At 36.9% G+C, this 19418-nt stretch overlaps 1 protein-coding gene across 1 annotated transcript in view; it reads left to right on the top strand.

Moving 5' to 3' along the window:
- Rme-8 (receptor mediated endocytosis 8) overlaps positions 1 to 19418 on the top strand; it is a 397451-nt gene that overhangs the window by 81263 nt on the left and 296770 nt on the right. The window contains exons 13-14 of the mRNA XM_067147687.2: positions 10752 to 10934; positions 14264 to 14443. Of these exons, the coding sequence (XP_067003788.2) occupies positions 10752 to 10934; positions 14264 to 14443 (363 nt within the window). The remainder of the gene's footprint in view (positions 1 to 10751; positions 10935 to 14263; positions 14444 to 19418) is intronic.

Consider the following 19418-nt stretch of genomic DNA (forward strand, 5'->3'; position numbering starts at 1 on the left):
GTGACATAAATAATACTTAATAATAATACTTTTTTAACGGTAATACCATTTTACATAACAGTAGAGAAGAATAAACAAAAACAAAAGACACTAAAAAGAAAGTTCAATGGAGTATAAGTAGAAAAATATGTACAGATATATATAGTCCGCGCACCTTTTAGCGATATTTCTTTGTACGGGTGGTGGAGGAAGGAGGGAGCTCTCTCAGTTTCGGTTATACTGCCAACTGAATGAAAATGAAATCTGAATTGAATCGATAATATGACCGATCGATATGAATTTTTTAAACCTTTATTATCTTAAGCCAACAACTGTGTCATACACACTTTATATAACGTTATATAACATTTCTCGATGCGAATCTTGTTCCCAGCATGAATTCTATAGTTTGGCTTTGCTGTGTAAACAACAACAGTACTAGTACGTAAAGTGTACACCAGATGTCACACAGCGATGCATAAGCGATTCATAGTTTGTGTTTCAAAGGTTGCCAATACGAATCTCGAAGATACCCGAGGTCGACCTATTCAGCACTAGGGTGTCCATGTATCGCTAAAAGGTGCGCGTACGGTACACAGGTTATATTACAAGTAATCACAGGAAAGTAATAGTCAATTCTGGAGATTATGTAAGTGATTTCTAAATTTTGACAATGAGCAGTTAAATATATCAATATCCACTTTGTTTAGAGATCTTGACATTCGTTCAATTGGCCCATTGAATGCGTAGTTAGTTCTATGCCAATTTGTAGACAATGTATTCTTGAACCTTGTCTGTCTGGTATATGTACGTTAATTTTTGCAAGGAGTTGTGGACAATTCACCAAGGAATGAAGCAATTTAAAAAAAAGAGTGTATCCAATAATTCACGGCATTGTGCCTGGCTATGCAGATTTAAGGACTGTTGTAGGGATGTATAATCAACATTATCATATGAGAATCCTGCTCTAAATGAATATAAACGAAGAAATTTATGTTGTACTGAATCTTATCTATGGATAGAGGTCTGATGAGAAGGGTTCCAAACAGGTGTACAGTATTCTAGTATAGGGCGTACCATAGACACATACAGCAATCGATAGGTAGCTAAGTTTGAAAATTCTCTAGAATATCTAGTAATGCAACCCAATCTTTGAAATGCTGTCTTACAAATATTTTCAATATGTTCATTAAACGATAGGTTATAACTGAATAAAACACCAAGGTCATTAACTTGTGAAACAGGAGTTAGAATGTAGTTATTACTAAATTTGTACTGAAATGATAATTTCTTCTTGTTTAAAAAGAAAACGATATTATTTTACATTTCTCATGATTCAGTTTCAACCCATTTTGATACAGTACTTTTCCAGATGATGTCAATCTTCTTGAAGTTTTAAACAATCAATAATTTGCATAAATTTTTTTGCATCATTGGCAAACAAAAGCAATTCAGAATTCTTAAGTATATTTTAAATGTCATTTATGTAGAGAGTAAAAAGTAAGGGTGCAAGGTGAGACCCTTGAGGAACTCCACTGGTAACAATAATAGGCGCAGAAAAATGATCCCTTATTTTAACAATCTGCGGGCGATTTTTAAGATACGATTCAAACCATGAGAGGAGAGGCCCATTAATTCCATAGCCTGTTAGTTTTTGCAGCAAGATATCTTGGTCGACAGTGTCAAAAGCTTTTGAGAAGTCTGTATAAATGCAGTCCACTTGGGAGTGGTTCTCTGTTGCATCCAAGAGGAACTGATAGAATAAAAGAAGATTGCTACAGGTTGACCGTCCTGAAAAGAATCCATGTTGCTCATCAGTGATGATGTTTCTAAAGAGAGGTGTGATTTTGTCAAGAATTATTGAGTCAAAATTTTGGAAATATGAGAAGAAATTATAACTGGTCTATATTGTTTTATGTTAGTTTTATCACCATTTTTGGAAACTGGACTAACAAATCCTTTCTTCCATTCAACTGGAAAAACACCTTGGTTTAATGATAATTTGAACAGATAAGAGTGCTTCACATAAAAATAAATGAGCAGTACTTGAGTGGGTAAGTTGAAACACCATCAGGTCCTACAGTTTTCTTTAATTCCAGAGGTATCAGTTTGTTGTAAATTTCTGCCTTACTAATGTTTATAACTGATAGGTTGACAGAGAAAGGAAAATCATGCGACATACTACTACTATTCTGATAAGAATAAACAGATGAAAAGTGGTTAGCAAAAAGATTGACAGTATTTTCTCCAGTATCTGCTGTAACTTCATTAAGATGCATTGTTGAAGGAATATTATTACATGACCTTTTAGAACTTAGATATTGCCAGAATTTCTGTGGATTGGAAGTAATACTTCGTTCACAGTTGGAGACATACATTGTATAGCAAGATTTAGAATCATACTTGAATTCATTTCTTAATTTCGAGAAATGCTGATAATCACTATTGAGACCTGATATTCTCTATCGCTTGTGGGCTTTCTTCTTTTCAATAATCAGGGACTTCAATTTAGGATTAAACCATTTTGGGAATTTGGGAGTCTTAAAATACCGTATAGGGATGTAAAGTTCCATGCCATAATGTAGTACTGAATAGAAGGTTTCTACTGCTTTATCAGTTGATACATTTTGAAACATCCAGCTGAACTGTGACAGATAATAATTTAGTCCATTATAGTCACCATTTAAAAAGTCAAAATAAAAACTATCAGCAGGCAAGGAATTGTAAAGCTCATTTATAGGTAAAGAAATTCTATAGTTTGTGTTTCAAAGGTTGCCAATACGAATCTCAAAGATACCCGAAGTCAACCTATTCAGCACTAGGGTGTCCATGTATCGCTTAAAGGTGCGCATACGGTACACAGGTTATATTACAAGTAATCACAGGAAAGTAATAGTCAATTCTGGAGATGCTGGGTGGTGTCTATCAAGGGGGACAATGCTTTCATTACTAGATTTTACTTCAATGGAACTGGAGTTACTGAAAACCAAATCAAGAAAGGGATTCAGAAAATTTGGGATAGCATTAAACTGATTTAAACAGAGTTAAGAAAAAGTCTATAACTAAACTGGACTGCATAGTGTGGTTACCTACTGACATAAGGCCAGAAGATTTTTTTTCATTTACTATCCTATTAAGATGTGGTAGATTATAGTCTCCAACAATTAGCAATAAATGGTTGTCAAGATTTGACATAATTTTTTCAACAGCACTGCAATGTTCAAAATATTTTTGGAAAGGAGACTTGGGTGGAATGTATACAGCACCAATGATTAATTTTGTGGTGTTAAAAGCCAGGGACACAAACAACTGTTCAACTGTGTTAATGCCCAGTCTCATGACTAGAGACAAGAATTATAGGCACTAAAAAAAGTTAAAATAGGTAGGCATAACGACTCTTAAATTAGCCAAAATAGGCATTTAAATAGGCGCTAATGTGTAAAATAGGCAACAAAATATGCATGAAAAAATTACTTATAATAACACACTCAATTACTATAAAAGGAATCTACAAGCAATGTTTCAATGTTTTCCGGTAACAATCTTGTTCTCCTCTCGTGCATAATGGTTTTGTACTGAGAGAAAGATCTCTCAACATCACATGAAGTGATTGGACAAAAATTCAATGAAGTCACTTCATCTAGTTTTATTTTGCTGACAGTGGCTGCTTTCCCAGAGGTTTGGTCAAAACTTCCTCTGAATTCTTCCACAATCCTAAAAGACACCACCAGGGGCATGCCACTCTTCTCCAACTCGGTGATTCCTCCCGGCAGTTTGTTGAAATTTGAACATGCCCCGGTTTATGCAGGGGCATATTAGCTCCCAACATTGCAGTGCATAGGTGTGAAGAAAATGGTTGTTGGTCACTGCCCAAAGTGTATTGGTAGAAAGGCTGTGTTGATAGAGATTTCTGTACTCGTATCAGATGCATCGCAGTATTTCTAAGTTGATCTATGTGGTATTTTTCTCACATTTGATCCAAAAAATAATAAAATTGACATAAATTACATTGTCCCTATATTTTAAACTTCTACAGTTGGGCTAATTGGCAATAATGCGTAGTATATATCATGTATTTGTTTCATAAAAAAAGACTATTAGAGATGATGTTTCTACAAGTACAAAACTTTAAAGTAGGAACAAGGGAATTAGTAATTTACATAGAAATATGTCCTCAAGGATTTTTAGTTATAATTTGGCAGTATCGTGTTGAGTTCGCCGGTGAAAAATAAAATAAAAAAGACTTGAAACGATACCGGAGCAGTGTAAAGGAGAGATCCGTCCTTTTTGTTTGCCAAGGACCCACCAAGCTGGCCCTAGCAGTATTCTTACTTATATAGAAGAATGAAAACGTAGGCGCTATAAATCTCAGATTTGTGAACATTTTATTTGTTTCTATTTGCTGGCTTTGGTCAGCCGGGTCAGCTGTCATGAAGACTATTTTCTGTTGCCTGCAGTAGATACTGTATCATGTGTGCCCACAAGGCTGCCACCCTCATTGAAAATTAAAAACCGCGTAATTGTTGTTACATGCGCCCATAAACTTATTTTTGTCGCAATTTAGCAAGACTGTAGAGGGGATGATAAAGGTTTGTTAACCTGGGATCTTACGCCCCTGAGACTCCCTTTGCTTCCCCCTTCCAAGTACAACGGTTACTAACTGGTCCTCACCAATCCAGACCAACGGTCTTTTCGCTGGCCTGGTCTTGTAACCTGGCAACCTTGTAAAACACGCTGTGGCATCATTCTAGCTGGGCTACATTGGATCTGCAACCTGTGTTTCGCGAAGGTTTAACGGAAGTGTAATAGAATTCACGATTTTTAAAGAGAGTTTTAAAAATTGCATTTCAGTTGTAAATCTCTATTTTCACAGGAAATGAATCACAGTTCAAAATACCAATTTAATTTTCATCCATTCTCTGACAAGAGACCACTGACGTTCTTACTCCTCGTTCAGTAATTTAATGATTATTTACATTTTAGCAGTATAAATTATTGAAAGTTCACGACTAATACAGCATTGCAACAAAACAACTTGCCACAATACATAAAATAATAGCCCTCCCTATATATACTACAATGAAATCTGATCATAGTTCTTAATCACAGAAAAGATAAAAGGAACAAACGAACTTACCTCCTTACAGCAACCTTGAGAGATCCATAGTGAAATTGGGATCCCCTGTGATCCACTGTTTCAGCCAGTAGGACTTCGACGATTTTTCTTTGGGCATTGCCGCAAACACACTTCTTCTTCTCCCGCTTCACAATAAATCACAACACGTTCTGAACATAAAGCGTACGCGTTCAACAGGTCGCATCGAAAGGGAGGTACAGGGCATATGGGTTGTGCAACATAGTTCGACGTTGACTGGTTCTCGCATATGTCTTAGGAGGTTGGAGGGGTTGAAGGCTTCGAGGTCAAATGGTTCCTTGTTTCTCCTGATGGAAATTTCCCTACAACTATTTCTGGTGACTTCTGAGAATTCCCATTTTTGTTTGCGGGGTAAACAGATATTGAGAAAAGAGAAGATAATTCTGTCAAGCACACTAGCTACAATATAATGGACTGGAAGAAAATCAGCTGTTTTAAAATACAGTCAAAAGGCATCAAATAGGCAATTATACTCCAAATAGGTACAAACCCCTGAAATAGGCATTTATAGGCACAATAAAACCAATGAAATATAACTAAAAAGACCCTAAAATGGATTTATATCTCAAAAGCCTACATTTCTGGACACAGGAATAAAATAGGCAAATTCCCATCTTTAATAATGATCATTCTTCTTCTTCTTCTTCTTCTTCTTCTTCTTCTTCTTCTTCTTCTTCTTCTTCTTCTTCTTCTTCTCAGCTTTTTACCTTTGTCACTTAGGGTCAGTGTTGCTTTGGTGGATACTTCTCTTCCATAAATGTCTATCCAGTGCTTCTCTCTTCCAACCTTTTTCTCTTAGATCCCTTTCTACCTTGTCTTTCCATCTCATATTTAGTTTTCCTCTCTTCCTTAACCCTTCAGTTTCCAGATTTTCAACTCTCTTCCCCACCTACTCCTCCCCTCTTCTCTGCAGATGCCCATATCATCTTAGCCTACTTTCTTGAACCTTCTTTCCTATTTGTCCCACATTCACTGATATTCTGACGTAATCATTCTTTATTCTATCCTTTCTTGTAACTCCTCATCCATCTTAACATTCTCATTTCTGCCACTTCCATCCCTCTCTCTCTTGGGCTTTTGTGATTGGCCAAGTTTCTGCACTATAAAGCACTGTAGGTCTCACCACAGATTTGTAGAGACTGGGTAAGTTGGCTGTGCAGTTAGGGGCACGTAGCTGTAAGCTTGCATACGAAAGATAGGGTTTGAACTCAACTGCCAACAGCCATGAAGGTGGTTTTCTGTGGTTTCCCAATTTCACACCAGGCAAAAGCTGAGGTTGTTCCTTAAGATCACGGCCACTTCCTTCTCACTCCTAGGCCTTTCCTACTCCATTATTGCCATAAGACGTATCTGTGTCAGTGTGACGTAAAGCAAATTGTAATTTTAGAAAAAAAATAATTGTAGAGTCTTCCATTCATCCTGCAGCTGACCTTATCACACAGCACTCCACTCTGTTTCTCCCAGTTCATCCATTGATTATTTACCCTGTGCTGTATTTTAGCCTCCAGTCGTTCATCACTTTGTACGTATGAACCAGATATTTAAACTTCCTGACCATTGGTAGTTCTTCTTGCAGGTTAACATATAGATCTTGTGCTTCCTTACACATTCTGTTTTCACCATGCTGATCCTCATTCCTCTTTCTTCCAGACCTTTCCTCCACTCTTCAAGCTTCTCTTGTAGTTCCTCTTGGGTTGGTTCGCAGAATACAATGTCTTCTCAGCAAACATCATGCTCCATGGTGCTGCCTTCTTTACATCTTTAACTAGCACATCCATTACCAGGTCAAAGAGATACGAACTGAGAGCAGACCCCAGTTATAGCCCTACTTTCACTGGTAATGCCTTCACTGTAACTATACTGCTCCTGACTTGCATCATCCCACCTTTGTACATCTTTCATCACTCACACGTACTTTTCTGGCAGGCCTTTACTTCTCATACTTCTCCATAACTCCTTCCTGGGCACTCTGTCATACGCCTTCTCCAGATTAATGAAGGCCATATGTAGAACATCCTGTATCTCTCTCTGCCTCTCCATCAGTTGCCTTAATGCAAACATTGTACAGTATTGGTTGTTCCTCTTCCCGGCATAAATCAAACTGTTCTTCGCAAACTTCGGTTTCTAAACTTAACCTCACCTCAATGATCCTTTCCCATGTCTTCATTGTATGGGACATCAGCCTTATTCCTCTATAATTGCCACAGTTTTGGATATCACCTTTCCCCTTATATATGGAGACAAGTACACCACTTCTCCACTTATGTGATATTCTTTCTGCTTCCAAATCTTCCACATTAAATTAAATCCCAGAAAATATCAATGCCCTGTTCTCCCAGGTTTTTCCATGCTTCTTTTGGGATTTAATCTGCGCCGAGTCTCTTTCCATTTTTCATTTTCTTTACCGTGTATTCCGCTCCTTCCCTACTTATGGCTTGGGTCAATTCTTCATTTACCTCTCCATCCTTGTACTTCTCTCTCACATTTTCCTCATTCAGTACTTTCAAAGTACTCTAGTCGTCTTTTCAGTATTTTTTCCTTATCGGGTATTACTATACCTGACTCATCCTTCATCTGCTTCACTGATGTTATGTCCTTGGATGCTTTATCTCTTGCTTTAGAATTCCTTGTGAGTTGCCTGTCATCCTGGCAGCTTCTTTTCAGCTCTACATACGCCTCCTCCACTGCCTCAGCCTTCGCTTTTGCCACGGTTCTTTTTTGTCTTCTTTGCAATCTCATAGGCTTTCCATTCTTCCTGTTTTCCTGTTAAATCCCATTGCTTCTTAGCATCCTTGTTCAATTTTATCACTTTCTGAACCTCCCCATTCCACCACCATGCCTCCTTACCTTCTGGTGGTCCTTTTCCTGATGTTACTCCAAGCACTTCTTCTCCAGCTTTCTTTATAACAGTGCTATTGATACTCCACTACTCCTGTACATCCTCTGATAATCTCAGTTCCATACCAGGCGAGTTGGCCGTGCGGTTAGCGGTGCGCGGCTGTGAGCTTGCGTCCGGAAGATAGTGGGTTCGAACCCCACTGTTAGCAGCCCTGAAGATAGTTTTCCTTGGTTTCCCATTTTCCCACCAGACAAATGCTGGGGCTGTACCTTAATTAAGGTCATGGCTGCTTCCTTCCCATTCCTATCTGTGTCGGTGCGAAGTAAAGCAAAAAAAAAAAAAAATCTTGCTTCCCTTAACACCTTTTCCTTGAATTCTTCTCGCAGCCCCTCTTCTTTCATTTTCCACCACTTTATTCCTTGTTCTCCTTGTTTGATATATTTACATCTTTTTCCCACTACCATCTCATAATTGTTGGCCACTAAAAGTTTGTGTTGCACCACCACATTTTCAATGTATATGTGACCTTGGTGTTCCTAATTTCCTTTAGGTGTTTCCTTCTCTACAACAAGTAACCTAACTGACTTTTTATTTGGTCTCCACTCTTACGGTTATAAGTTTCAAGTTATTCTCTTCTCTGTTCAAAGTTGTTGTTAGCAATCGTTAGGTCGAAGGATACTGCACATTCCACAAAACTGCCCCCTTCCGCATTCCTTTCTCTGTTAACTCCATCCACCATGAACTCTATCTTCACCACTTTTCCTCTCACCAACATGTCCATTCAAATCTCCACCAATTATCACCCTTTCACTGTCTGGTATTTCCATTATTACTCCATCTAGGATCTTCCAAAATTTGTCCTTCTCTTCCTCAGAACCTCCTGTCTGAGGTACACATACACTCAAAACTGTGCTGAGGTCTTTTCCAGTAACCAGCTTTACACTCATGATTCTGTCATTCATTCTGTTAACTTCACAGGCTTTCTCCTTCAGATTTTTATCAAAGATAAAAAACATGACCGATATTAGTGTTGAATCCTTCAGTGTTGGAGTCGCTGAGATGAATTGTGACACTATGATCTAAGATGCATTTCAGAATAAAATAATTAGTAGAATAATTTTATAAGGACATTGTAGAAAGCCACCATTCAGGTTTGCATTATTGGAGTTCATATTTTTATTATGGTACTCTTTTGCTCTATGTTTATCAAACCGAGCTCGATAACTGCATTCGTTTAAGTGCAGCCAGTATCCAGTATTCGGGAGATAGTGGGCTCGAACCCCACTGTCGGCAGCCCTGAAGATGGTTTTCCGTGGTTTCCCACACCAGGCAAATGCTGGGGCTGTACCTTAATTAAGGCCACGGCCGCTTCCTTCCCACTCCTAGCCTTTTCCTGTCCCATCGTCGCCATAAGACCCATCTGTGTCGGTGCGACGTAAAGCAACCTGAAATTTTTTTTTATCAAACTTCTTGTTTTTTACTTTGATAATGTTATGTTACTATTTTGCACTTACGTTTATCAGACTGTTATGGGACAATGTGATACTAAAGAAATGTATTTTATGCAACGTGAACAATAAAGATGCCTTCTTTGTAATTTCTGTTAAAGAGAATAGGGAGGCCGGGCTGAATGGCTCAGATGGTTGAGGCGTTGCCCTTCTGACCCCAACTTGGCAGGTTTGATCCTGGCTCTGTCCAGTGATATTTGAAGGTGCTTAAATATGTCAGCCTTGTGTCGGTAAATTTACTAGCATGCAAAATAACTCGTGCGAGATTAAATTCCGGCACCTCAGTGTCTCTGAAAACTGTAAAAGTAGTTACTGGGATGTAAAGCCAGTAACATTATTATAGAGAACTAAAGAACTAAATAAGCATTTTGAATTCGTATAGTAACAAAACTTTAAACTTATATATTTTAACAAATTTCAAAAATTTCCGTATGGTATGTAAGAATGTATTTCCTGAAAAATTTATTTTCAGCATTTATCAACTTTTGAAAAAAAATGCTCCTCAATTGCCTCAGTCTATTCACAATGTGAGATTGCAGATGAGGGTGAAGTTAACAACCTTATGAAGTTCTGAGTGACATTGTAGTCAGGCATTACACACAATAAACCTCATGATGATTCCGTATTTACATATTATATAGGTTAATCCTAATAGAAAATAGTATTTTGTCCACATTTCAGTACAATGTTAAGAAAACTTTACACTATTAATAAATAATGAAATTCATTTTTATCATCAGTATTTAAATAAAGCTGCTTGCTTGTGTTAACATTGCCACCCAAGTGGAGCTGGAATAGGCTGTTAGTTATTAAACAAAATTTATTCTGAAGTAATGTTCAGGTTACTGTTGTATCCAACAGCAACCTCTATAGCATCAGGAATGTCACAGTGATGGTCGTTAGTTTTGGTTCATAGTCCTTCACAGGATGTTGATAGTCTAAATGATTTATCCTGCTGAAAAAGTTAATGTTTTTCCTTGAACTTGTTATATTGATCATAAAGTATGTTACTCTCTCCAATTAGACATGTTTTGATTTAGTTTTCTAGCATGTATTGTTCATTTGCTTCCTTTGACAAGTATAAAATCAAACTTAGCAAACCTCTTACCTGTAATTTTCCTCAATATAAATTTGTAAAGATTATTTTTAATTTCCTGTATTTTTCTTAAATTCAGAGTAATTTTTATGTCATATATAATATTTTTATTTTGAAATTTTAAAAATGAATTTTACTGTTCTTTCAAAATATGTTTAATGAACTGTCTTTCAGCCACTAGGCCTATTGAGTTACCTTGACTCGAAAGATGAGATTCCAGCAGAAGCTCTTGAACAAGAACGACTTAATAACAGAGACAATCTGAAGATAGCTCAAGAACATGCGAATAAGAATAGACGTGGTCCTCAGTGGGCAGCAATTGAACGACAATTTCGAGTGGTGGAGAAGCATGTTGAGGTGTGTTATGTAGTATTTTTTATTTTTTCCTACGTGTTTGGAAGTTATCAACCAGAATTTGTAAACAAACAAAATATTGCTTTGTTATTTAGATACTTTCTGTTTTTGCTTGACTCTCTGTAGAGGTTATTCGAAGGAATAAAATGTTATAATTTTTACACAATAAAATTATGATTCATTTTCAGTAGGATGTTGAAAACAGTGATTGATGTGGGGAAAATGACATATTCAGGATAATGCTAATAATAAATAGCCTCATAAAACACTTACAAATAAAATATTGTTACAGACATACAAAAAACATATAAAGGAGATATTTTATACATTGTACACTTAAGCATTCGTTCACCTCACAGCAAGGTCTACTATTCAACAGTAGTTACTACTATTCTTATTCTATATTAAAATTGCAGTTGAAAATGTTGAATCTGTGCACTTCTTTTATGTGTACTCTATCCAAAATTGCTTGGATGGTAAATTATTGCACTCCATATGCTTTCTATGTACACATATTTTGCTGTTCTTAGCTTTCTTACCTGAGTATTTCTTCTTACGTATTATATCCCGCTCTCTACATCTTTGTGCAGCACCTTAACATGTAAAAATGCGTGAAATCAAAAATGCTCAGATAATAAAGCTAGCAGGAGCAGAATATATGTCTAGGAAACAGGTGGAGAGCAGTGTCGTACCATATAAGAATGTATGGATCCATGCTACTCTTCATCTGTTTCTTAGACATTAGTGTAATGAAATCAGTATAATTTCTTGTTTAAATCATCGTTGTGGTTGTGATCATACCTTATGTCACAGCCTTGATGCCATTCTTGAGGTAGTTGAGTGTCGGTTGGGTGATGATTTTTGTGTATCTTTGTTCTTATTTGTCTCTATTCATCAAAATAGCATAACCTTCATATTTTACTTTTGAGATTGTCATATTATTGTAGTCCTTGTTGGTGAAGTTGCTTTTTGGAAGTCATCTTCATTTCCATAAAGAATGATTTGATCATCAGCAAACAACACATTGTTTGTATATTGTGATTTAACTTGATACCCTACTTTGCCTTTGTTCATGAACTCCATTTGTTCAGAATCATGTACAGTAAATAGTGACTGTGAAAGCCTGCAAGTTCCTTCTCACCAGTTTGCAATGCTCCCTGAAGCTGGAGACCCATCTGTTCAAAAGTAAAAATAAAATAACTTAATGTTAGTTTTTCAGCAACTTTAAGGACTTTCTTCTATAAGATTCTGCCATTAACAAGAATACTTCATGCCTGGACTTCTTGTATCAGAAAGAGGACAGTCTTGTAGTTCTGTATGTCTGTTTTTTACCAATACAGTAGAACCTCGATTATACGTTCCCGGAAGCTACGTTTTCCCGTATTATCCGTTCAAATTACATGGTCCCACGAGCATCCTAATTAAATCACGTTGTAAAAATCCTGCATTATCCATTCCTCAAAGAAACGATTTCCCTTATCAACCGTTCAGAAATTTCAGTCCCATCAACGCTAAATCCTCGATCACGCGTTTTTCAAGAAACTGTATATCACGAAAGGACGGCATCGCATACTTGCGGATCTTGCTGTTAACGTCCAGTCATTGCGGTAATTTGAGGAAGTGGAAAAGCGATCAGCGGTGAACTTGCATTAGCATCTTGCATCTTAGCATCGCATCTTAGCATCGCATTCGGGTTGTATTGTTTAGAGAATCGAAATCACAAAGCAGAGTGTGTCCACAACAATTGGAAGGAGACAGAGCGCATTTCGACAGCTCTACGTGAAGACGGAACGAGTTTTGTCAAATGTTTGTACTTGCAAAGCGCCCACATTATGTCCAGGGTTAGATGTTTACTTCTCTTTGTTTTTTTCTGAGTGTATCGCCCAACAGGTTTTCGGCATTTCCCTTAGGGCACTGAACAGTCATTGAGCTTTCAAGCAGGAATCTAAACAGCTCCTTCTTAAGTAACGCAAATTTAGTATTTTAATATTATCGCATACGATTACGTTATCGAGACCAGAACAGATGTTGCACCTTCTTACATACATAAAGCCATGGGAGGTTTTGGGATTGCCTATTACTGTTTTGGTCCTAAATGTAAGACTAGGAATTTCACGTTATTGTGTTAAAATGTTAAAACCGCAGTCATTCTATTTGCGCATGTTCCATGTAAAAACCTTTGCATCATTTCGTACTCGTACCGACTTGGACAGCGAGCGTGTTTTCCAGCTGAGGTCAAGGTCGCGAATAACCGTAAATTTGGAAGTTTTGATGATACTTTTTCTCTTTCCAATTTAATTGTGATTGGTGACGGACATAATTGAATATAATCCATTCGAAAACTTTAGAATCGATACTTACATTCGAAACAATATTCTTGAGTTCAACATAACCTTTAAAAGTCGAGGTAGGCCGTAGGCCTAATTTGCATGGTACAAGATTTCCACAAACTGACTACAAACAGTATTCCTGTGACCAAATTACAATGGAAGATTTAAAGAAAAAGGGATTTCACCATCATGTTGGGCGCTTTTGTATCCAATGTGCTTTATTTTATTAGATTAGAGAATTAAAAATATACTTGTGGTTGATTGTTTGGCTTGATGTTTTTAGGTTTTTTTGAACAGTTTGACAGATCAAAGTTGCTGAACTGAAAGAAGTTTTCAGAGGAAACCGACGAAGTTTCCGCGGTAAAACTGAATTAAAGTTTCGAGACTTTTAAGTCGCGTACCAGTAATTAATGTTTGAAGCTGGCCCCGCGGTCGAACTTGCCTGCCTCTCACCCAGAGGACCCAGGTTCGATTTCCGGCCAGGTCAAGCATTTTATCTCGATATGAGGGCTAGTTCCAGGTTCACTCTTTCTACGATTAACTTTAATTGAGGCGCTATTTAATGGTGAGATGGCGACCCTGGTCTAGAGAGCCAGTAATAACGGCCGAGAGTATTCGTCACACTGAACATGCGTCACCTCGTAATCTGCAGGCGTTCGGATCGAGCAGCGGTCGCTTGGTAGGCGGAAAGCCCATTGGGGCTGTAGTTTGGTTTGGTTTAGGGATGTGTGTAAGATTTTAAGTATACATATTTCTTTTTTGTGATGTTTAGCCAAATTGTTCATGGTTCATTCATTCCTGGATTTTCCGTTCTCCCGTGTTGTACGTTTTTTTTCGGTGGTCCCTCCAAAAACGGTGAATCGAGGTTCCACTGTATTTCTTTTCTATGTTGATAAACTACGCTTCCCTGTTTTATCATCATTCTTCCCATTTCCTCAACCATGATTCTATTTTCAACCCTATTCTCATTTCAACGATTTCTGTGATCTGGTGTCATTTCAGCATGCACTGCAGCATTGGGCTGTACGATTTGGCCTTGAGAGGAAAGAGGACAAAATAAAAGAGAGACCTATTGTGTTGAGGAAACGAAGAGAGAGGATTAAAAGTGAAGCCAATTGGCTGTTATTTTACTATAAATTTGGTCAAGACCACACACTTCCTAATTTAATATGGAATCATAAGGTAAGAAATGCTTTTATTCATTCTTTAGCTTTGAAACCTGATGAAAAATCTATGTTCGATTTTGTACTAATTGTTGTATGGCATATCTTAATTAACTTCTGATTGAGAACTAGAAAATAGATTATATTCATTTCAGAAAATAATTCAGAATGTAACAATATTTGTACCCATGCCACTGAGCAAGTTGGCTATACAGTTTGGGTCACGAAGCTATGAGCTTGCATTCGAAAGATGTTGGGTTCAAACCACACTGTAAGCAGCCATGAAAAATGTTTTCCATGGTTTCCCATTTTCACACCAGGCAAATGCTGGGGCTCTACCTTAATTAAGACCACAGCCACTTCCTTTCCAATCCTAGCTCTTTCCCGTACTTGCGTCTTTGAAAGTCCCCTATATGTTAGTGCCACATTACACCACCAGCAAAGCATGAACCCACACTCAGTGGTGATAAACTTTCCATATTCTGTGATAGCACTGTTATGTATTCTTTTATTGCATCAGTTGCTGAATGTGGTAATTGCTAGTGAATCCAACTGATTATAGCAAACATATAGTTCTGAAAGAAAAATAAAAGATCATCAAGTATAGGTAGGGGTTGAAGAACTATTATCTTAATTGACTATATATTAATGGAGAAAGTCAATTATTAAGAATTGAAAGATGTTAAAGCCAAATGAAGCTTTTATACTGGTGAGACTTATTTGATATTTAATATTAACAACAATTACAGAGTTATCAACTTAGTAGCTTAGCTGCTGGTTTCCTACATGTGTGTTTGTGGTTTGAATTTTGTTGTATCCTAGGATGGAATTTTTGGTCTTGAACTTCTGGCCATACTAAGAAATGAAGCAGAGTGGCACTAATGACCCCAAAAATAATCTAGGATAAGATGAACAATGTGTTTAGTAAATGTTAAATTGAATTGGCTGTTATAAAATTTTGATTAATGCATCAGGAAATATTTTCATCATTGTGATTTCTTGTTATATTTTACTATGCATTTCCAGAGTTTAATACAGTAGAAGTCCGTTATAGCAAGAATTCATAATGGCGAAAAATGTACTCGCTATAGCAGATTGTCGTCATATCCGATTTTTCATAAAAGTCCGGAAAAACTCCATACACATTAACATCAGTATGAAACGGCAACCATTTTGTTTAAAACTTGCATTTTCACGGATGTTATGCACACATGGCTTACATGTTTGTTATTTTTTAAATCTGATAGTACGCGAAAGTGTATGTTTAATTTCATTCTGAAAAAATTATAGTATTACTTCATAGGCTTCTGTGGCAAACGTTGCCGTTTCCATCTTCAAACGGCATCACCTAACCTAACCTAACCATATGTTTCATGAAAACATATTTCAAGCGCATGTAGAGAAATGATAACCTCCTCACTAAATATTTACATGGGAATAGCCTCTCCGAAATTTTAACTAGAACCAAGAAAATATAAACTATCCTCTCAAATCAATGATGCACTCTGCCATATCTTCAGATGTATACCATTCTTACGTAATTTCAGTATATAACATTAAAATTAAGGGATCGTTTATTTTAGTCTGTATTTCTAACCAGTTAACAACTGCTATCAGTAACGTTGTTTACGCATTTATTACAAAAATGTGTCATCTTTCATTTCAAATTTTTTTTAGAGAACAGCACTGGACGGGTATTACTAATTGACTCTGACATCGCCTTTTAATGTAGAAGAGAGAGCTCCCAAGTGTAGATAGCCGGGCTGAGTGGCTCAGACGGTTAAGGCGCTGGCCTTCTGACCCCAACGTGGCAGGTTCGATCCTGGCTCAGTCCGGTGGTATTTGAAGGTGCTCAAATACGTCAGTCTCGTGTCGGTAGATTTACTGGCACGTAAAAGAACTCCCGCGGGACTAAATTCTTGCACCTCTGCGTCTCCGAAGACCGAAAAAGTAGTTAGTGGGACGTAAAGCAGATAACATTATTATTAAGTGTAGATAGCGAGAAAACAATACCGAAGATGTTCAATTGCATTTTATGACAAATGTTTCACTTTTCTTATTCAAACAGTGTCACCTAACCTAACTTAACCATACTATTTATATGATGAAACATACTTCAAGTGCCAGTAGAGAAATGATAACCTTCTTATTACAAATTTTCCGAAATTCAACTTGACGTGAGAAAATATAAACTAATCTCTGAAATTAGTGATGCGTTCTGTCATATCTTAAGGTGTATCACATTCTTTCTTAATTTCAGTGTATAGTATTAAAATCAAGCGATTGTTTACTTAGCCTTTATTTCTAATGAGTCGACAACTGCTACATACAATATTATATAGTAGGAAGGATCCACCTTTCAATACTCTGTTGTTAAGTTGAACCAAATAGAAGTTACAACCTGTTCATTTGGGACCAGTTTCAACACATTTGAAGTGTCATCATCAGCCAGTTAGCAAAGCAGTGCAAACATTAAGACACAAAGATCCAAAAACAACTAACACAATGAACACAGACAAAAATTAATAATATTTCATGTCGAAGCAATTTGAGTTGATGTTCATAACACAATGATCACAGTCAAAAGAGTAAAAAGAACACCACTATTTCGTGCCGAAACAAATCTAGTTGAAGTTTATAAGCAGGTCTAGTACAATCCTGTTATGCTGCATTCACATCACATATGAAGATGTTGTGTTTGAGATCTGTGTTATGAACATAAACTCGAATTGCTTCGACATGAAATATTGTTAATTTTTTGTCTGTGATCATTGTGTTAATTGTTTTTGGATCTTTATGTCTTAATTTTTGCACTGCTTTGCTAATTGGCTGTTGATGACACTTCAAATGTGTTGAAACCGGTCCCAAATGAACAGGTTGTAACTTCTATTTGGTTCAACTTAACAACGGAGTATTGAAAGGTGGATCCTTCCTTCTATATAATATTGTATATTTCTCTATTCAATACGGAAGAATCATGAAATTTTTTAAAATTGACAGCTGCTGTCGACCACGTTATTTACGTATTTATTACGAAAAACGTTCACCTCTTTCACTTATAATTTTCTTTATGGAACAGGAGTTCATGGGTATTACTAATCATCTCCGACATCACTTTCAAATTTAAAGATAAAATTTTTCATAATGTTCCGTAATGAAATGGATCACAATTAAATTGAAATAATAAATAAGGTAGTTCAACCTATTCAATACAAATAAATACAAAATGTAGGCTTACATTCCTATTTAATTATAAGCGGAAGCGGTACCGGTTTCGACCCCTATCCGGGTCATCATCAACCGAATAAAACGCAAAAAACAATGCATAGGTAAGAAAGAAATTAAAGATCAAGTCCACATAAAAACAGTTGAATAGGCAATATAAAATAATGGGGATAGGCACTGTAAAAATTCAGAAGAAGTAGAACAGCAGCATAGCACACGCAAAGTTCGGCCCCCTGTGATTATAAACTAAGATTAAACCATTCTGCATATTTCCGATATGTCAATGCTACAATCATCTTCCAACGATTAAAACAACGGGACACACTTGGTACTAGACTTTTTTATATCCTTGCTCACCAAGCTGCTCTCTTGTAAATAGGTATATAAACTGTAAATTCTCAACTGTTCAATTAGATAATGTAAATTTACTGTATAGTTACCAACCATTGACGGTAATTTTTGTTACAAACATTGACGCCAAACCTATACCCTTCCCCCATGACTGTTATACTGTAAATAATTTCATAAACTTTATAATTTCCCATGAGTGCGTCAATTATTCTTCAGAGCACCACTGCTGAACTCTGCTATAATTACCCAGTAATTTTAAGCATTGGTGCCGACTTCTTATTCTATAAACTTATATTGTTTAACCATCACCATTGTACAAGTGTTTCTCGTACTTAATTTTCCCATTGTAATGTGTACTAATATGTGCATGTTAAATACTAATCAGGTACCTGATTTTTGCCTTGAGGAGGTGATTTGACTGAAGATGCCCTCAATGAAGGGCGAAACATGTCTCAAGTGGAATTAATAATAAATTCCTAAACACCGGGCGAGTTGGCCATGCGCGTAGAAGCGCGCGGCTGTGAGCTTGCATCCGGGAGATAGTAGGTTCGAATCCCACTATCGGCAGCCCTGAAGATGGTTTTCCGTGGTTTCCCATTTTCACACCAGGCAAATGCTGGGGCTGTACCTTAATTAAGGCCACGGCCGCTTCCTTCCAACTCCTAGGCCTTTCCTATCCCATAAGACCTATCTGTGTCGGTGCGACGTAAAGACCCTAGCAAAAAAAAACATTGTCTCATAATGTTTACGAGAAGCAGAGAACAGTTCAATGAGCCAACTTGCATACACTATCAGGCACAAAGTCGCAACACAATCCAAAAAATACGAAGATCCAAAATCGTGCAGAAGCCGAAGACGAGTAGCTCAATTGAAGTAAATTGCCAGCTCCCGAAGATCAGCGCGACATATTCAACGTCAGGCACTGTGCTTTCAAACGCCGACGGAACTTGATGAATAGTTTTATGATCCAGTATTTGCTTCGGTCGCAAAAATGTACATATATATATATATAATACAATACAATTCAATATAATTGAAATATGCAACTAGGATCCTGTAGATTATTTTTGAACAGTTGACGCAAAAACAATTGTAAAGAGAAAAATGGTAAAAAGCGCAATACCAGAAACAAACGAAAAACGTTCATGCACAGTGCGCTATTTCTTGAAGATAAAAGTTCAGGTCGTAATTGAAGTAGTCGAAGACAGCGCTAGGCATGAGTTTAAATTTGAATGCGAAGACCCAAAATGCAGGTGGCAATATAGTATATTAGTACACAGTTCAATTCGGAAAGTAGTTTTTTTTTTTTTTTTTTTTTTTACAGGAGATGTGAAAAGAAAAGATAGGATAAGTTAATAAAGGAAGAGGATTAGTAGATAAGAGAAGATTAAAAGGATTTGAAGTTGAATAAGATAGGG

This window comes from Anabrus simplex, chromosome 5 (assembly GCF_040414725.1).
Source record: "Anabrus simplex isolate iqAnaSimp1 chromosome 5, ASM4041472v1, whole genome shotgun sequence".
Taxonomy (NCBI): domain Eukaryota; kingdom Metazoa; phylum Arthropoda; class Insecta; order Orthoptera; family Tettigoniidae; genus Anabrus; species Anabrus simplex.